This window comes from Achroia grisella, unplaced genomic scaffold (assembly GCF_030625045.1).
Source record: "Achroia grisella isolate CSIRO2021 unplaced genomic scaffold, CSIRO_AGI_Agris_v1 utg170, whole genome shotgun sequence".
Classification (NCBI taxonomy): Eukaryota; Metazoa; Arthropoda; class Insecta; order Lepidoptera; family Pyralidae; genus Achroia; species Achroia grisella.
Window position 1 is genome coordinate 122,108 of NW_026712672.1, and position 22,260 is coordinate 144,367.

General features: G+C 33.5%; 1 protein-coding gene across 1 annotated transcript in view; it reads left to right on the forward strand.

The window, feature by feature from the left end:
* The window catches only part of LOC131841428 (uncharacterized), a 57,381-nt gene that overhangs the window by 29,805 nt on the left and 5,316 nt on the right, over window positions 1–22,260 (forward strand). The window contains exons 2-4 of the mRNA XM_059189745.1: window positions 14,151–14,344; window positions 18,860–19,001; window positions 20,964–21,154. Of these exons, the coding sequence (XP_059045728.1) occupies window positions 14,151–14,344; window positions 18,860–19,001; window positions 20,964–21,154 (527 nt within the window). The remainder of the gene's footprint in view (window positions 1–14,150; window positions 14,345–18,859; window positions 19,002–20,963; window positions 21,155–22,260) is intronic.

Sequence of the window (22,260 nt, forward strand, 5' to 3'; positions counted from 1 at the left end):
TATGTCACAAGCTTGTTCAAATGTTAATTGCCTTTGTTGAAGCAGTTTCCTCCGAATATCTTTATCTAATATTCCACACACCAATCTATCTCTCAGAGTACGATCTAAATCAGTGAAATTACAACCTATACTTAATTTACGTAATTGAGCAATATAATTTTTTATCATTTCACCTTCCTCTTGATTTCTTGTGTGAAATTTATATGATTCTACAATTTCATTAGGTTTCGGATGGAAATGATTATTCAAAATGCCCACAATAAAAGAGAAAGTCACATCACTTATTTTACTTGGAGATATCAAAGAAATGATTAAATCATATAATTCAGGGCCACAGACCGCCAATAAATTCGCTTTTTTCTTTGTATCTTCTTCAATTTCACTAGCTTGGAAGCAAAAACATAACCTTTCTATATAATTTTGCCAACACCCATGTGCTATATCAAACTCGTTAAATTTTATGCCCATTATTGTTATTTATGTAATTAGTAAGATAATAATCACTTTATTGCACTTTTCCACTATTTTCTCTCGTCGCCACTATTATATACTCACTAAAACACGTATTTTTCGAAGCACACATCACACTGGCCAGAATGACATCTATTGACTCTTTTTTACAAAGTACCCACTTTAGTACATAACAGTAGTGAATAAATGATTTTGACTTTTTTTACGTTTGGAATTTCATTGTACTGATTTGTTAAGATACAAGATAGCATATGTCCTTTCTCCAGATACAATTTTCATCCTTCAATAAGGTCAGTTGAAGTGGAAATTTTAATTTGCAAACCGTAGTCTCTCAGAGTTGGTCGTACATTGTCTTTTACCCTATAGTAACACAATTTTGACAACCTCGCACGATAGTTTAGCATACAGTTATACTTCTGATGGTCGCGGGTTCGATTCTTCGCATGCAAACATTTGTATACCTAAATGAGTATATTTGCATCAGTCTGGCTGTTTTCTCTGTATATTATATATACAGTAAAAACATAAAAAGTATTTGTATAAGTTATAGAGTACCCATAACACAAGATCTGCTTAGCTTGGGACTAGATGGCTCTGTGTATTTTAAGTTATAATTATTTATTATATTGTCCTGCTGAAGCCAAAACCATTCTCTCGTAATATGAATTTAAGTGAGCAAATTGACGATAAGTATTATTATTAAGACTAAGTTATTACTATTTATTAATCAACTACATTTACAAGAGGCATGCCGCTGTGGCATTATAAATGAGACAGTTAATATTTCCTTAGGCAGTTAGTGCTGTGTGTCAACCTGTTCCCTGCCGTCTCGGTAATTACTTGTTTTTAAGTATTACATACCATCAACTTTCGCGAAACAAGCATATGATGAAAACTAAGATACGTGTCTGAAAAGAGGCTTTGCAAATGTTTTTTTTACTTAATATTCTTTATTATAATTATAAATATTGCAATTATCATGAACTTAATATATTATTTGTGTATATTCTTTTCTGTGTATTGCAAATAAAATCTGTCTATTCTAACTTGGTCTACATACCGTCTTACTTCCGATGGTCGCGGGTTCAATTTCTCCTATGGTAGAAACATTTTCTATATATATTGATCATCAGTTGTACTATATCGTGTTGTAACTGGATATGCAAAATTAGCATTTAAGCTTATTTGAATTGTGTTGTTATACAATTTTGTTCCTCAACTTTACTACAAAAAACCTTTCTTCCGTGTTCTAAATACTTTCTTTTCATGTATTTACCTCTATAAATATCGAAAACCATCCAAAATTCGAACATTTCGTCTGCAATCGATATAAACGTGATGCCAATAAGCTAGAATATAAAATTTCAATTTTCTATAAACTACATAAAAAAAAATCTCTATTCCCTTCCAAATTATTTAATGATAAAAGATAAAACAACCTTACCTATATGTTAAATGTCTATATTTCTTTTTGGAGTGACCTCTGCAACGCCGTCTGCAAGTCCACAACTTTAGAATAGTTAGAAAAAAAAGACAGCAGTGTATACAAAAAGATAAAAATGTACTAAACACTCGATATATGATATCTACACATACTTGTCGTCTCTTTCATTATCTTTTAATGGGAATGTCGTGCGAAAATCTATGGGGACGTTGTTAATATAACAATGGAGTGAAAGTACAGGCTGATGACTCGGTGTCAGAGTGCAGGAAAAGCTAACACTAGCTTGGCTCTAGCTTTATCAAACAAACGAAGTAACAAAGTTCTGAACTATTCACAAGTATTTATAGCCTCAAATATCGCATTAGATGTGTTCAAGCGCCGATTTTGTTCCTTTTTAAAATTCATTAGTATGAGATATTTTTATATTTCTTCTAAACTAAGTGTGCCCATGGTAAGTGCCGATTTCTGTCCTTAATAAAGTTTATTAATATTCCCTTATTTAAAGATCAACGCACAGATTTCTAAATAAAGTTATACATGGTTTACTTAAAACACATTGAGGCCTTTTGCCCAGTCAATCATAGGGCAAACAGAATTCATGCGGGCACTTTCAAAACTATTTAAGAAAAACAAAACTATTTTAAATCTCATCCAATTTTAAAGAAAAAACCCATCCCTACCGTCCTGCTAACTATTTGCACACACTTAAGAAGAATTGGCAAGAAACTAGAAAAGTAGATTTCTTTTAATCAGTTATCATACAACAACATAGTAATTAGACAATATATATATATTAGGTACATATTAACATACTTATATTGAAAATCATAATGTCTAAAACTCTCACAAAAATCGAAATAAAAATTGGTCCAGAGATCTACCTCACATTTTACACGTATTTTGCATCATTTTTTATTGCTTTTTTTCTACGCTTCTTCTGGTTGTAGCATGATGTTGGCATATGACACTCACAAATAACGTAGCTTTCTATTTGTAAAAGAATCATCAAAATTGGTAGAGTACATCCAGATATTACTACAACCTCACAAACTTTACCTCTTTATAATATTAATATTCATAAATGTATACGCGTAGAGATACATATCTGTTGTGTTGCTCAAATAAACAAAATTACAAATCGGTGTACATATTCTTGCAAAATGGTTGTCAGGGGTCGTGTGAACTCTGCTTACATAATATATATTTATATTACTACCAAATAGGCAATGGTAAGTTAAATTAACCTATAAAGCTTACAAATTTGTCAGTTAACAAAATCCTATTAAAATTTTAAACACGAAAGTATGTGAGTATGGATATTTTTTTAATTTTTTATACAGTTATATATTTTTTTATAAGTGTTGCTCTTACGATTTATATTTTATGGCAATATTATTACTATTGTATTCAACCTATTTTATTATTACATTTACTTATTAATGAATTATATAAAGAGCAAGGCTAGATGAATAATTAATACGAATAGGAAAACAATAAAATTAAATATTTTCCAACAGTAACTCTCTGTATATCTATTCATTTTACTGATATATTTTTGTTTAAATTTTCATATTTGTTGGGTTTTTTCGAAGTATTTCTATAATAATAATAATTAATAATATCTTAGGACAATTCACCATCTAGTCCTGAGCTAAGTTTCTCTTATGGGTAATGGACAACTGACAAAAATACATAGATACATTTTTTTGTAAATATTATACATAGAGTACACCCAAACCGATACTAGCAATCATACTCATGAATACAAATAATTGTAGGAATATCTACCATGCAAGAAATCGAACCCGCGATTATCCTAAGTAAGGTTGTGTGCTAAAGCGCTAAATTGTTTTCTACGAGTATTACAGGTAAAAACAATTGAAAATATTTTATATTAACAAATACATAAGTGATTCGGATACAATAACAGGGTTGTTATATAAAAATATTGCATTGTGCCAATCGTAACCATTGTTCTACAATATTGCGCCAAATTTCTTAATGAAATGCGTAATGTCAGCTGTGATTGCGGGTTTTGTGTAACAGTTATAGTCGTATTTTTAATTAGACGAAGCTAGCTGACAGTAGCTAATGTCACATTGTAAAATAATGTTGCCATATTTAAAGTAATAGTGATGCGTTCAGTTCTCAGTTAGATGAATGAACAATGAGTGTGAATAGTTAATCATTACAAACTACAAAAGAAAATTGTATAAAAGTGCTCTGATATAAGTTACTAGTAACTACAATCAGTTTTTTGACGGCTTATTATAAAGCGCGCGGCTACTAGTGCCAACACAAATCAACGTCGCGAGCGTCTGTCGCCATTTTGTTCGTAATTCGGCTTCTAACCTCTGGTCTGAGAGCACCAATGTTTTTTTTTGCGCTCACGCTGTTTTATTAAGTTTTTCCTCATGTTGTGTTTGTGGTAATTGTTGGGTATATTGTATATTTTCTTCTTTCTTCTTTCATAGATATTGTTGCTCCATATCTAGCTACTATTTTTAATAAATGTATTGATAATGGGACTTTTCCACAATTAATGAAGTTTAGCAAATTAATCCCACTATTTAAATCAGGAGATAAATTTGAGCCAGGGAACTATAGACCTATATCTATTTTGCCAGTTCTAAGTAAAGTGTTTGAAAAGATAATGTTAAATCAAATGTTACAACACTTCAGGGATAACCGACTGCTTCACAGTCAACAATATGGTTTCACCGCCGGCAAGTCTACCACTGACGCAGGTGTAGCGCTGATAACACATATTTTCCAATCATGGGAGAAGTCACAGGATGCACTCGGAGTTTTTTGTGACCTATCAAAGGCATTTGATTGCGTGGATCATAAAACACTTTTGTACAAGCTCGAACATTATGGTATAAAAGATAATGATCTAAAATTAATGAGAACTTATTTAGAGGATAGGGTCCAAACTGTAGATATTGACGGTATAAAATCTAAGGGAGCTAATATTGGGATGGGCGTTCCACAAGGGTCAATCTTAGGCCCCTTTCTCTTTTTAATTTACATAAATGACCTTCCCTTTATGGTAGAGAAAATTGCAGATATAGTGCTGTTTGCGGATGATACTTCGTTAGTGTTTAAAATTGGACGTCAAACTAATCAATTAGACGATGTAAATTGTGCTATGTCTGCTATATTAAATTGGTTTACATGTAATAACCTATTATTAAATTCCAGCAAAACAAAGTGTATAAAATTTACACTTCCTAATGTAAGACCAATAAATACACAGTTATTGCTTAATGACGAAATAGTAAATTTTGTTAATGATACAGTTTTTTTAGGTATAACAGTGGACTCGAAATTACAATGGGGGCCCCATATTTCAAAATTGGCCAATAGACTCAGTTCAGCTGCATATGCAATTAGAAGAATTAGGCAATTAACAGACGTGGCGACGGCTAAACTTGTATACTTTAGTTATTTCCATAGCATTATGTCATATGGTATACTACTGTGGGGTAAAGCAGCCGATATAAATACTATATTTATTTTACAAAAGAGAGCCATACGTTCTATTTATGGTATGGGTTCAAGAGAGTCATTACGTCAGTGTTTTAAAGATTCAAATATCCTCACCGTTACTTCACAATACATTTATGAGAATATCATGTATACACGGAAGAATTTAGACAGTTTTAGAAAACTTAAAGACTGTACAAATAGAAACTTACGGAATAAAAATAAGCTAATTTTACCTAAATGCCGCCTGCACAAAGTCAGTAATTCATTCTATGGTAATTGCGTAAGATTTTATAATAAACTGCCAGAATCTGCACTAAATCTGACAGAGAGGCAATTCAAATCTTATATTAAACAATTTTTGTGTAAGAAAGCCTATTACAGGATAGACGAATTCATAGAAGACAACATATCAAGTAAATAATTAGTTTATTAGCATACAACGTTATAATTTGTTTATCTCATTGCTTTCTTGATTCAATTATTTTAGAAATATGAAAGCGTAGCGGGTTTTGTATTAATTGCCGCATGCATTCTTATGTGAAATGTGAATACTATAAACATCAGATGGCAATTGTGAGTAGCTATGACGTGGTCTGGTGTTTTGAGTAGTCATGCTCACTAAAATGTCCAGACTTGTGGCGGCGTGGTGGGCCGGGTCATTGGGCTCCCTAAAATATGGTCGAGCGCAGTGATGGCTGGCTCATCCGTCATACTCGTGAACGGGTGCTGCTTGTAGGGACTGGTCTGCTCTAATCACTATGACTGATTTCCTCTTATTAATTGTTTAACCAGTTGGTTATGTATTCAATATTTTTTTATTTTTGAGTATTTAATTGAATTAGTGCTAATCGGTGGTTTGTATTCACACACTTAAACTTAAATTGTAAGTAAGAATAAATTATTTAAAAGAGCAACACACAAGTTTCTTGCTTGTTCTTCTTGTGATGAGACAGCATTCCGAATGAGCGGTAGATTAAAAAAAAAATGTTATGACTATTCAAAAGTGCTTCAATGTAAGTTTATTTGAATAAATGATTTTCTATTCTATTCTATTCTATTCTATTTACTATATTGTTTCATACAAACAATATGGATCCTCAACCAAGCACGTCAAGCCAAAGCTTGTCTCCAAGAAAGACGTTACCGAAAAACTTATGATACAAAACGTCTACAAATACGTATTTGAGGAAGCTGCTTCACTATTACCTATTGAGGCTCCCAAAAAAACAAATGTATTTCGAAAACAGCTGACATTTTGGGAATTGGTGTGACCTCAGTCTACAATGTATTAAAATAATACAAAGTGAACAATTTAAGTCTCCGGAGAAACGTGGAGCGAAACACTGTTTCAAAGATAAATTATTATCAATTTTTAGACAGATTTATAATTAATGTCACTGAAAGCGACAATGATTTTTTTATCTGATGATGAATAAAAACAAATTTTGTAATAAGCGCAGTTTTTTATTTTTATTACCTAACTATATTATGTTATATATTGTTATATTTTGTACATCTATAGTTTCAATTACATTATGAATTGTAATTAGGACAGTCTTAAAAGTTTCCACGCAATTTTTTCTTTACGTTTAAAATACTCGGTATTCAGTATAGGTAGATACAATAGGAACATAATCGTCGTAAACTCGTTGGTATGTATAAAGCACGGCTAAAATTCAAACCCCGTACCCGATATCGGCAGTTCGGCACACTAACTATTCACTAGACAATCGAGGCAATTCCATTAATTCAGGAGTTTTTTCAATGATTCACTTTGTCACAACACTATTTTTATTTCATCAAATACTGACAACACAGTAAACGTCAGTTGACTTCGTCTAATTAAAAATATGACTATAGTGGCGACTCCCACGCGAGGTCAATGACACCCGTTGTCAACTGCCGAGATGACTATAGTCAAATGTATTGAAATCTATAGTCTCGAATCAATACACTAAAAGACTAATGCTATTAAGTAAACACAATATATGAATCATGGTTAGACCATCATCATCAGGCACATGACTAGGGCCTTCACTGGTCACTGCTAATTAAATATACACATGGGAAACTTAGGTCTGTGGTTAAAGATTTCCAGATTTTGCCAAATGGAAGAGGAAACGCCAATACAGATCCCATGTAGTTGTAAGCCACTCATCCATAAAACATCTACTTTGGAAAATTCACTTTATCTTGAGGAGATAAAACCATCGCTCCTTAGAATTTCAATTCTTGTCCCTGACGGGAGTATGCAGCGAACTTTGAAAAAAAGGGCAAGCACAATAGACTTATAATATAATAATATTTCAGGACAATTCACACAGCGACATCTAGTCCTAACCTAAGCAGACCTTGTTATAGGTAGTAGACAATTGATACAAATATATAAATACTTTATTAATACAAATACTAGATTAAACTCATAAATACAAATGTTTGTGCCGTAAATCGAACCCGCGGCCATGGGAAGTAAAGCAGTGTGTTAACCGCTAGATCACCGAGGTCGTCAATCTATGATCATAGTGCTACAGATTCTCTTTAGAACCTAGTAATAGCCCGAACTCTTAATAAATAAAATCTGTCCCAGGTTCTGTATTGTGACAGAGTATCAAGAAATCACGCCGTATATTTGTGGCATCCCTCACGCGTTACATTCTTGAGGACTAAGATGTCATGCCTCCGTGCGCTGTAATTTACTGCCATTTCTCACCCTTCAGACCGGAACATAGATTACAAAGTAGCATCCATCTCCATCCAGACGACTTTCTACATAGATTCCAATCTAAAGACTAGCAATATTTGGTATTTTCCTTTATTTTTTAAACTCTAATAGTTTAAAAAAAAAACGAAAAAATGGCAAAAAGGAGACATTGGTCGTGGAATAAAAAGTATAATCCATTACATTTAAAATTAATATAGTATACTAGCTACTCGCCCCGGCTTCGCAATGGATGTATATATATTATATATATATATATATATATATATATATATATAAACCTTCCGCTAGAATCACTCTATCTATTTAAAAAAACCGCTTCAAAAATGTTTAGTTAGTTTTAAAGCTGTCCATATGTATGCTACATATGGACAGCGACAGTGACTTTATTTTTTACTATGTACCTAATGATGATAAGCTTCTAGTGACTTTGGAACGATGGGCTAACTAACCCTGATGTTATGTTCATCTTATCATCCTCCACTGGTTTCCCGCGAGCGTAAACCGTTAGTGCGGGCGGGTGAACCAATCCATTATCGTAAATTAAAAAAATAGTGCTTCAGGTAATATTGCTAGGAAGATCAAACAGTTAGTGGTAAATTGCACTGTGCCCACATAAATACTTCTATTACATTAGAAAGTCTCGAGCTTATTAATATTTAGGCAACCATTATGAATAGCAACAAAAATGGCACCGACGACTGTGTGCAAATTAGACGTCACGTTTGGACGCCATTTTGTATTACCATTTCGCAAGGGACCGGTTGTTCGCCCTACAAATTATGAAAATTTGGTTCAGACATTGACTCTAATTTATATTTATTTAATTATATGATAAGAACAGAAAGGAAGTACAAATAACACAACTGAGATAACATCTGAGGTATTTTTTACGACCTCGGTGGTCTAACAGTTTAGCACAGAGCTTTACTGCCGGTGGTTGCAGATTCGATTCCTCGAACAATGTAAAAATTTTGTATTCAAGAGTATGAGTGTTTACCATATATTGGACTGGTGGTTTTCTATGTTGTATATTATGTAGGTTTTCCAATTTCCAAAACGTATTTATTTAAATATTTCTATGAGTTTTCACCCATAACACAAGCCCTGCTTAGCTTTAGGACTAGATAGCGCCGTTTAAATTGTCCAAAGGTAATATATTATTATATTATACTCGTATATTTATTGCCATATTTTCTGCTATATGTCTTATACTTTGTATCTTTGCCAAACCTCAGGTGAAGTGGATAAATGAATGATTGTATAGTGTCTTCAATGAGCCAGGTTTACAAAAACTTGAATCGATTGTAACACATCCACAAACTGCTATCACACTCGCGTGTTTTTATTACACCATTTCCTTTGCATGTTGTGCAAATTTAAAAATAATATAATTTAAGAGCAGGTATTACTCAATCGAAGGTTTTACTCCTTATCTTAGCTAATTTAATCATTAATTTGGTACGGTTTATAAGTCATTCATTAAAAGTTATGTAATAAAGAATTAATATTTATATTTGTTTGCTTAATTAATATCATACAATATTTAACCTCTTTTATACATTCTTTCACCTATAGAAAGATATATTTTAGTAACCTGTATTTTATACTAGCTGTTACTGAGGTTTCACCTGCGTTAAATAAATAGGCTGTGTGTTACATACTAACCAAAAAAGACTAGTTTTTAAAGTTATTTACTTTAACAAATATTTCTCAAAAATATAATAATATAATTTATTTTAAAATTACGAAATATCCATTTCATAATTTTAAAATAAATTATTATTTATTATACTGCGTTAATGTAGTGAGTACTGGTTGTGCCTGCGGTTTTACCTGCATGAAATTTATGACCTATGTGTTATTCTCATGTACATTATTGTAAAGTTTCTTTAAAGTCCATTCAGTACTTTTTGCGTGAAAGAGAAACAACCATACACCTATCCATACTGCCATTATAAAATCACAATTCCTACTGTAATAAGTTTTAAATCAGTAATTATGAACTGTTAAATTGATAACATAATATTTTTATGTGTTGTTTTTGCACATAACTAATAAACCAGCAAAAGAAAATTGGTTAAAATGGTTCGCAATTGAAGCGGATTATCTCGGCGTAACAATTACGAACAGTGCTAATTCACACGTGATCAACTCTTGCTTTCGATATCGGATAGAACTGGGCCGGTACTTTCACGACGGCTAGCCTTTTTGCTGCCTCATTAGATATCATACAACTCGTGTTTATTTATATTGTATGATGTACCGTTACAAGTTACCGTATTACAGAACTTTATTTCATGTATTTTTTTTATAATATCCAAGAGCAATTCACATTGCCATATAGTCCCAAGCTAAGCAGAGCTTATTTTGTGTACTATAGACAACTGTTATAACTTTTTTCTAATGTATTTTATTTTACTTTAATGTATATATTTTTTTTTATAAATACATATTAAATATACATTGAAAACACCAAAACCAATACAAATAGTTATACTCATGAATACAAATTTTTGTGCCGTACGAGGAATTGAACCCGCGACCATCGAAAGTAAGGCTAGACTACCGAGGCCTTCAAAATATGAACCGCCTCTACACATGAACTGATGATATAGAGATATAATACCTGCGTATCCTGAAATTTCACTGTGCTATCTAAAATAAGGCAAGCAGCCTTATTTGGAATGTTTTTCAATTGAAAAGCAATACAATTATAAGGGTAAATTACCGAGCAGAGAACTTTGTATAAAGTCTATCTTGATAACTAGACTCGAATAATTATAAATATAATATAAATAAAATAAAAAAAAATAATAATGAATAAATAAAAAAAAACAAACAACTCAAAATTCAAATAAATTCAAAACTCAAAGTATTTATTCATGTAGGTCTATTATAGGCTCTTATGAATATATATTAACTATCAAAATTAACATCAAATAAATCATCGGAAATGGCTTAAAGCGGATTAATCTCATACCTAATTACGTGTAGATAACTTATGTAATTACAAATTCTCCTTAATTTAATTGTAAAAGTTAAAACCTACTGTTGCAATTCAAAGTCGAAGACATGTTATTTTTTTTTAAACAAAACGGTTTGCTTAGAAAAATATGGTTGTTTAGAAATCTCGAAGCTCCAACATCCGTATGCACACTACTGCATCCACTGACCTTGTTTCCATCTAAACGCATGCAATCGCATAATTGTAGATTATAACACGCAAGCCGATCGTGTGAACTCGATCTAATGATTTCACTCAGTGAAAACTGGGCTCTAATAATACGTAAGTTGACAACTTGGTGAGATAATTTGTGCAATGTTCATCCACAGCGGCAAGTAGGTAGATAATTTTTTAATGTGTCATAATGGAATAGTAACGGTTTACGCTGGCAGGGCGGTAGTGGAGAATCATAAAATTAGCATGAAGTCAGTTAACTCGTATTTTTATTTATTTTTTTTTATTTTATTTAATTTTAATTCGGATTACATCCATATTGTGTTAGTAAAAACTTATAAAACTATGTTAGTAACTTATAATATACATATACGTAGATATATTTAATTCATATATCTGTGTCCACGTCCAGAAGCACTGGGTCCACAATGCAACGTTATCCAGTGCCTCTGGAGCGGACAATCAGGTATATTCGCAACAGTTTTTAGGATGCTGTTTGAGCTCCCCCGAATTCTAGACATCAGTGATGCAGCTGTTTTACGCATTATGGCTTCAAATCCATCTACCCGCGCTGCTGCAAACATCTCTGATGCGCTACAGAACCGAGGGAGCCCCAACAACATCCTAAACCCATTATTATACTGTATACGAAGAGCGTTGTATGCCCTCTGCGTATACCCAAACCATAGGCCGCACGTGTAAAACGACTGGCAAATGGCAATTTATTACGATGGTTTCCAGGGGGACCCGTGGAGGTCAATCTGACAATACATTGCTAGCAATGAGGTTATTAGTCCACATCACTAACACTCTCCTTTCCCCCTGATGTACCCATTTTTTTAAAGGTTAATAATGTAATGGTCCCCTTCCTGCACTAACGGCATACGCTGGTAGTGCACCAGTGGAGGATAATAAAATGAGTATGAGGTCAAGTCAGTTAGCCCATCGTGGCAAATTCACCAGGAATTTAATATGATGAAACAGTGTGGTGGTCAATTTAATATGATACATTGGTAGCATTCAGGTTATTAGTCCACATAAGTTAGTACATTTATTAGAAAATACTGTTCCCAAAATTTCACCACACTATCTAGAGATAAATTTAGAGAATAGTAGGTCCAGAAATGCCATTCAATAATACTATTTCCAAAATTTCAATGTCATCTAGACTTATCGAGAGATAAATTCAGGGAATAGTAGTTTTTGAAATGTCATTCTAAATTACTATTCTCGAAATTTAAGTGTCAACCACACTATTTAGAGATAAATTTAGGCAATAACATTTTAGAATCAACCACAGTCTCGTGGTATCTGTCATATCTTAAGTGGGCACGCGTGGTATCAATGGATGTTTAATTACATTAATTATCAAATAGTTAATGAAGATGCGTACAGTCCGCGTGCATTTAACAAGTATTTTAATGTACTCTCGCGATCCAGTAAGAGTTAAGACTTGTTGAAATTTCAGTGAAAGTTATACGTTACATTACGTGGATAGGAACATGTTTTGTAAATCACCAAATTTTACAAATTGCTTTTAGAATGTAAAATTAACTGTCAGTTATTTTTAACTTTCGCGTCTAGAACAAATTTTTAATATACATAGTTAAATCGGAATTTAACACGAATAATATTTTTAGGTGTTTTTGCCTGTTCCTACGTTTTACATAAAATTTTATGAATACGTAATAAAGACGTAAAGACATTAATGTTAAGTTTAGTTGAACCACATACAACTTAAACGGCTTAATAATACTTGCTGTTACCCGCAACTTCACCTGCTTTTTGAGATAAAACGTCCATCTATCTACACACTAGATCACTTAGGGAGTAGGCAAATCGAAAACCAAGTTCCATTAGCTTCTGGCCTTACACAAAATACTTACCTCAATCACACTCATAACCATAGATAAAATATACTGTTTTTTATCCGTTTATGTACGTCCTCCTAATACATCTATTTTTACAAAATTCATTGAAATCTGTTCTGCCGTTTAAACGTACTAAAGTAAATAAAGAGACAGACAGACAGACACACTATCACATATATAATATTAGTATGCATTCGAAGATTACTTTCTTTATACAGGGACCTGGAAACCAATACTGTTAGTTTCTGTTGAATTTACCAGACTCGGCCAAGTTATCTGAATAATTCATTTATTTTCATCCGGGTACGGAAGCGTGACACCTTTGTCCTACGGAATAGCAACATATAAGTTACCACTTACCATCAGGTGGCCCGTCAGCTTGTTTACCATTCTAATAGTTGTATTACCATTCCAATCCTTCACTGATGCCCCAACAGTGTAAACATACAGATGGATTAACCATTTCATCATCTTGTACAAATAAACACTTGACATTAGGTAACCCATCAGTTTATTTGCTATACGCAATAACTAGCTTATACCTACTTAGAAGATATCTAATTTTATAAATGTGAAACAGATAATTAACACAATTAACGTAGTTAGATCGCAGATAAAAAATAACGGGAAATTAATTTTAATTAATTAAACAAAGTCAATGCCAGTTTTAAATATTTATTGTGCAACTCATGAACCTGCAAATAAAACTAGTTTATGATCGCAACTTCGTCGGCGTGAGTATGTAATGTATTTAAATAAGTAACTTGATATTAAAGCAGAAGAAGATTTTATGCTAACAAAAATAATCGAATATTCGTTTTAATAAGCTTTTTATAGAGAATGTCACATCCCTACTGTAGAAAGCTATGTTGTAGGTAATAGTCCCCACAGTTATCGACCTAGGATTAAGCTAGTTTCTTAATCAAATTTTTTAAATATTTTTTTTTATAATTTGATTATTTTTGTCAACAGGAAAGCATCTAGTGTTTTCTACGGACCCCGAATCGGTGAAGGACGAGTTCGCCTTCGACAACCCTGGATTCAGACAGGACGAGCGCAACACGTGGCAGAATGAAGCGCCAACCCTGCCTCTTGGTGGGAAACCATCAGTTCTTCAGGCAGAATTCACGAAACCCGAACAAAGCAAAGATGACATGCATTTACAAGTAAGAATCATTTCAATGACGGCCTCGGTTGTCTAACGATTTAGCACACCGCTTTACTTTCAATGATCGCGGATTCGGTTCTTCGCACTTTACAAATATTTGTATTCATGAGTATGATTGCTTGTATCGGTCTGGATGTTTTCAATGTATGTATAATATATGTATATGTATTTGGATGAAATTTTGTACATTTCAATGTGTTTCTCGATGATTTGAATACGCAATTAGACCCTGTGGCACTGCTGTGCCGAGCAATAAAACCGGAATATTGTTTAAAGATAAACATGGTCGTTGTTTTCAATTAATTCAAATATTTTGCTAAGATCATGTTTACGCTTTACAATGATTGGAAACGCTATGTGACTGTACCGACATGACTGTACTGTACATAGCTTATGTATGATTAATTTGTATGAAAGAAAAGTGGCAGGTGTTATATAACAAAATTGGCATACGTAACTGAATACTTGCGTATCATTTAATACTATATTAGTTCAGACGGTTTATGTTTATAGCTTTCAAAATACAATATGATATAGATATATAGATAGAATATGCTTTATTTTGCATTATACAAAGATAGAAGATATATACAACTAATGAGTGAACTAAACATATTCAAATTCAAAATATCTTTATAACAGACTCTTAACATATGTCTAACCTACCGTCAGTTCGGAATGATTTCGAATTAAGAAAAACTGACAACAAGCTCAGCTTGTGTCTTTTTCAAGTATGGTTGTACATGTTTATAATAATACAGATTCAAATTTGGGAGTGTATAGAGTGAATACCAGCATAGATTATTGCAATTTTGTCAAAAGCAAATAGTCTAATCATTGTTCGTAACCCGAACAGACCAACCCCACAAGCAGCAGCCGTTCACAAGTATGGTCGATACGTATATGTGTATAAATACAGCAAGGCGGCCTTATTGCTGAAAGCAATTTTTACAAGGCAATCTTGGGACAACGCCTACCTTAACGTTATACGCTGGCGGGGCACCAGTAGAAGATGATACGATTAGCATGAGGTCAGGTCAGTTAGCCCATCGTGGCAAATTCACTAAGAATTTGAGGAGCTCACCCTGACTACAACAAATACTATATTTTTTTGTAGCTTAAAAAAATATTTATTATCAGTCGTAGTAATTTAAAAAGTGAATGCATAATTATCGATATCACCACCAGTATTCCGATCTGGCAAGAAACAAGTCGTACCGGCTTATTAAGGACTGGGCGATTGCAACCCGATGAATTCCGCGGCGCATTCCGATGCAACTTGTAACAAATTGATCGGGCCGCGGTTGCAAATGATCTGGTGTCGAGATACATAATCTTAGGTAGGCTTTGAGTATTCAGGCCATTAATTCAAGCGACTACGGCGGTATAAGGGCCTGTTACACTATCATAAGCTAATTTTAAAAACATTAATGAAAGATAATCTAAAAGTCACATACAGAAGATTTTTCGTTGGATTCTCTACCAGGTTTATAAGTCAGGTGTATTAACCAATATGCCAAGATGGTTCCTAAAAAATAGATTTTGTTTTGAGAGCTTTGGGAACATCCCAATTCTCTCAAAACAAATTCTATTTTGTCTGGTGTTTTAGATCTTGGTAGCACTACGACCTACCAAGATCTATAATACTGGCTCCTTTTTAAATTTCGTTACCCTACGTTATCAGGGACAGGAATTGAAGGATATTCTTAGGAGCGATGGTCAATATCTCCTAAAGAAATAGATTAGATAATATTTTTGTAAAAAAAACAACCTCCCATTGCAAACTCTCTAGACAATTTTTTTTTTTCTAAATTTATATTTACGTATGGTACAATACTATTTAAATCTTTTCCAACCTCTATATCTATTAAATAACAATGTGACAACAGACGAAAACACTTCTATTGTATTGTCTCCTCCGATCGATTCCTCGTCTAATTCGGCTTAGAGCCGACGTTCGAACTTCTAACAGTGTCCTCAGACTGAAGTCGTATCTCTATAAGTCCTTCTTTTGGTTTGGAGTGCCATCTCCACTCGCGCCCTATCGTCCGGCGAAGCTATAAAGGCCGGCTGCGGTCAACAACATTATAGTAGTCCAAAATCTTTATACAGTAGTAACTCTCTAATCTGCCACGTTATAGAGGTCACTGCGTAATATTATGAAGGTCATGTTTAGTTCACACGGATGCAATCCTTGATTGTCAGGTTTCATGAGGCATGCCATGATGATGTCATGACTAGCTTAAGTAGGCGCTTATGATAATCAAGAGGTGAAATCATCAAACCTAACACAACTCTGAACAAATTTAATTGCTTTGTTTTTAATAACATACAGCATACACAGACCATTGGTGGTTAGGAAGTTCGCACGGTATTTTTTTTTTTGTGGCATACCTTATATTAGACGGCCTCAGTGGTGTAATCGTTTAGCACATTGAAACTTTCGATGGTCCCGGGTGCGATTCCTCGCTCGCAAAATTTGTGTTCATGATTATGATTGTTTGTATCGTTTTTAGACTAGGTTTTTATGATGTATTTATAATATAATATCTATCAGTTTTCTATTGCCCTAACACAAGCTTTGCGTAAGCTTGGGACTAGATGGCGCTGTGGGAATTGTTCCTTGGGTTATTCATTTATTGTTATTATATATTTACTCATCTATGTGTGTATGTGTCAACTGTATGGTAGTGTGTGTTTTTTTATTAATTTAATATATTTCCTAAGCGTTGTTATAAAAAAAAGTTTTATATACTTCGTATCTATACACAGTCACAGTGTTAACTTCCACAATAATGAACCCTGGGAAGGTATATTACACCTGATATACAGTATAATTCTATACAAGTTCAGGAGGCACAATAATACCTACATGTTTGAATAGTTTCACAGATACTATAATAAATAACAAACTCTTGATTATTCTCTTCACAGAAATTACAGTTACACAAACTAATATGTACAACTAAATAAAAAATATTACTAAGTGCAACATAGAGTCAAATTAGGGGACCTAATTGCCAAATAGTGATCTCCAGGCAATCTTAGGATAGAGAGGAGTGATTTTTGCGTTGCGATCTTGATGTAACAAGAATTACAATTAAATATGTGCAACTTAACTATGTAACAACCTTTTTTACTTGGAGAGAATCCTTATAGAGACCTGCCCGCCTCGTGGAGGTAAACGAGTACTAAGACAATCCTACACACTAAAATTCCAAGGTATCCCGATGCAGCACCTATTACCGGAGTCACATGAGCAATGACAGTCCACCGCGACTCTAACGGCATCGCTTTACTGTATGGCCTTTGTTTTTAGGACATATGTAGTTCTCTTTTAAGAAGGCAGAAGGAATACACGCTACCATCTCGGGGTTTTCTTGGAGGTGGAACTGCAATCACACTACAGGTCTATGCAGCGATCTTGAGCACTTTTATAGGCACGCCCTCTTATAGGATTGCCAATGACTGTAAAACAACCTAAGATTGTAAATTATTATTTTTTGGGGGTAAGTGGGTGTTGGAAAGTTTTACCCCCTTTTTATGGCGGAAATATTTTCCAACACGCGGGCCTTAGCCAAGCGTGGTATTTTGAGGATTATAAATGTGATGGATGAAGATAAATTATTATAGTGCCCAGATATATATAATTTTCGGACAGAATTGTCGTAAAAGGGGGTACAAAATTATTGCCTCATTAGGATATTATTCCATACGTACATGGTATATGTTTCCTTACGTCCATTTGGATATGATATTTTGCTGTTTACACGACCGAGTATGCTAACATCCAATATTTATAGCGTATAAATTAAAAAGGTTTAATATATTTTATCAGGCGAAGTAGGTCATTATGATGTAAATTAGTTCACTATAAAAACTTTAAATTTATAACCCATATATATATAGGCTATACAACAGAAAATTATGTTAGGTACTCTATTTATAACTCAAGGACGGTAAAACCGATTTTTAAGCTGTTTAATTTATTAGATTTAGCTAGAATAACTATTAAAATGTGAGCTAAATTATGAAGATAATGAAATTTCTCATATATTATAGATTTTTTTATATGTTGATAGAAGTAATTAACTGATTATGATGATGATTTTTCTTCTTTTCTTCTTCAATAAACAAGAACAATACGTTCCTGTACCTGATAGCCTTGTTCATTACTAAATGAAAAGATAAACACTAACTGTTGTTTAAAATCTTGATATTTAAGATATTGCGCTGTATGTTAGTCCGTATTCTCACGAAATCATAAAAATGTTCTAGTTTTATAAAATTAATCTATTTGTTATTAATATGAACTATAAAAACTTTTATTGATTCTATAGCACAGAGCAATGAAGTAAGCTAGGAGGCTGAGCATAAAAATAATAAGACATTTCCTTATAATAAAACTTGTTTGTTTTTTTTTTCATTCTTGATGAATAAACCATTGATCAATATCACCATGAAATAAGGTCAATTTTCACTATTGTTCAGTGCAATTGTTTCTTTTTTGCAGCGCGCTAGAGTGCGGCGGGTAAAGCTATGGGCTCGAGACTTCACGGGCCTGGGTTTGAGGTGTGGAGGCGGTGCGCGGGAGGGGGTACATGTGCATTCTGTTCTACGGAGTGGTCCAGCGGCTGCAGCCAAATTGGAACCAGGTAAACAATTTGACCGCATTCAGAACCGAGCAGCCAGAATCATTGGTTATAAACGTTTATGTGACGGACTTGACCCATTGGCTTTGCGGCGAGATATTACATCTCTGTGCATTTTCTACCGCATATATCACAGGGAGTGTTCTGAGGAATTATTCGGATTAATACCAGCTGCTGAGTTTCACCACCGTACCACCTGCCAGAAACTAAAATACCATCCTGATCATCTGGATGAATAGCGGTCCTCCAGAGCGCGGTTTTCTAGAAACTTTTTACCACGCACAACCTCATTGTGGGATCACCTTCCAGCAATGGTATTTCCGAACCGATACGATATTGAAACCTTAAAGAATAGAGCTTATTGTTGACAATGTACTTCCTATTCCCCTGGTGTTGCGGGTGGTCATGGGTGGCGGTAATCACTTACCATGAGGTGAGACGAATGATCGTTTGTCTCCTGCGTTATATAAAAAAAAATTTCAATGGACGATAATGATATGGTGCGCCTGCCTACGCTGACGGTATATGGCGGAGAACCAGTGGAAGATGAGAAGTTGAGTTTGTAGTGATTGTATGTCAGTTAGCACATTGTGGTGAATTCGCAGGGAAATAACATTGATAGTTTTAGGAGGAACTTGTGAACGTCAACCTGTTTTAGTAGATCACTGGCAATTGGACAAAATCCACACCCAAGCGCTATATTATTTTATTAAAACTTTAATGTACAAATACACAAATGAAGGTGCACATGGCGGACTTAACACCTAGAGGCATTTTCTGTATCAGGCAGGTATCTAGTTATATACTATGTAATTAAAATCGTAGTTATTATTAAAAAAAAACGAACCCATTTATTTTTAAAATTGGCTACACTAATATTTATATAGCGCCAAGATTTGATTTTGGTTTCTCAAAAAAACATTTATCAGTTTTAAAAAATTCTTCCGCCAATGAAAATATTGCTAGAGACAAAACAATTGAATATACTTTAAGATTTGACAGCTTAGTTCTACTACAATAACTTTCTGATGAAATATGCATGCCTGCATATTAAACATGCTGCCGTGCAATGTCTATGCTGCCGGAAGATGATGCACCAAGTAATGATATTTATGCATAATGCTTAAGTTCCAAGTAACTTGGACAATACTCTTCCTTTATGATTCAACGTGCTGGCGGCCCCTTTATTCATAATATCACGATGTATAAACCATTTCTAATGAAATAATGCATTCTATCTAGATCTATGGGGTTAATTGTATACATAAAGTATTTACAAAACGAAAAGACGTTGAAATGTAAATATTGATTTTTTCTTACAAAACTGATAATATGATTGTGCATCTAATTGGAGAGTTTTAAAAGTTATTTTATACTAGCTGTACCCGCATTTTCCCACGCGTGAAATTTATAACCTATGTGTTATTCTGATGTACCTATAAGCTATATCATTGTAAAGTTTCAAATAAAATCCATACTCACAAACTTTCGCAGTTATACTATTTTTCTGACGACATTTTTTGAGGATAGTTCAGTTTACTTTTCTCTCTTTTGGTACACGCTTTTACGCATAACCCCGTATAAATCTGAAGAGTTTGTTTGTTTGTTTGAATGTACGGTAAGGAAAAAATATTAATACAAAAAACTTGACCTTCGTGGGACTAAATTATTTTTGATTTGGTTTGATTTGAATTAATTTTTAATCGCATATAGGCTAGGCTAATAAGCTAGCGATTCACTTGATTGTAACGTAAGCCGTATATGGGTGTATTATCTATACATGAACGGCAATAAAGACTAATCTTTGTCACCCGTAATATCAGAGGACTGGATATTATGCTCTTACCCTGTAATGTCACGGCGTAGTTTCAAAAAACTACTAATATTATAGATACTTTCTACTTACTATAGATTCATATTCTATAATATTATAGAATATTAATAAAAAAAAAATTTTCTTTGTAGGTGATAAAATAAAGAGTATCAAGATTGAATTCACGGGCACACCGCTAGAGGACGCTGTTGGGATCCTGTCTCTCGCGTCTCCATACCCCGTGGAGTTAGAGATAGTGGAGGGGGGCAGGTCTAGCGGGGCGGGCAGGGGGGTTCTCCATCCGCTGTTGAAGAGGGCTGGCTCTACTGGCGACGTTAGCACGGTGAGGAAACGAATTCTGAAGTTTTTACTTCACCTATTTCATTACAAGAAAATGGAGTAGGTCTTTCACTTAGTAGAATTAAATTGAAAACAATTTAATTTAGACACACTTAACAGTTACTGGATCCTAAATCAAATCTATTTTAATTTATAAATAGATGTAACATAAACGTAATAAGAATTTAGAAGCTGTAACATGCTTACTATTGTGATACCAAGCTCCTAAATAAATAAAGAAAAAAAGTACAGTGCTTCAGTGTCACGTTTTGTTAACAATGACCTAATCTCAGGCAGCAATAGAACTTTTGTCTTTGAACAATTTACATTTCACGGCTCGAATCATAAACGATTTCCGTCTGCCATGGCATAGACAATTCGTGATAGATTCAACCTCAATAAATTTATGTAACTTTCAATAACACAGGTTGTATAATTGATGCTGTTAACTTTATAATTGCTTACTATTGAGGTATTTGTGCTAAATTTAAGTACCGCAGTACTTCTTAAATTATAATAGTACATGCCTCTCTATTACATAGTAAAATCATAGATAAGTATGTGACATTCTCTATAATAAATCTACTATTTCTGTTAGCATATCTAAGCCTTTAAAAACATTGATTAATAAATAATTTCCATAATGTATTATTTTTGGAAATCAGTATTTTTGGGGTCCTTTAGCCTTGTTCTTTTTAGGTCTCAAATTGAATGGATGTATTATTAAATAATAATCAATAATGTTTTGACTATTTCATCACCATCCACCATCTTGACTATAAAGTTAAATATTTTTAAAATGTTAACTTATTTATTATAGATACAGAACTACAAAAGACACAAATGTATCTACTTAAGACATCTCACATACAAATGTAACTCTGCGTTTCTCATACGACACTGTAACCTTTAAACAAAACGCAACACTATTGTTCTCACCTTATGTAACATGCATAATAATTTACCCCGGACTATACTCAAATTGTCTTTCTATTAGTCATCAATACTTTTTGGCTGGACCAATCTTACTTGGCATGTTCATATACAGACTTTCTATTGAAATTGAGAGAAAATTAAACGCTCCCTGCAGCTCAAGTTACAATAGGCTCA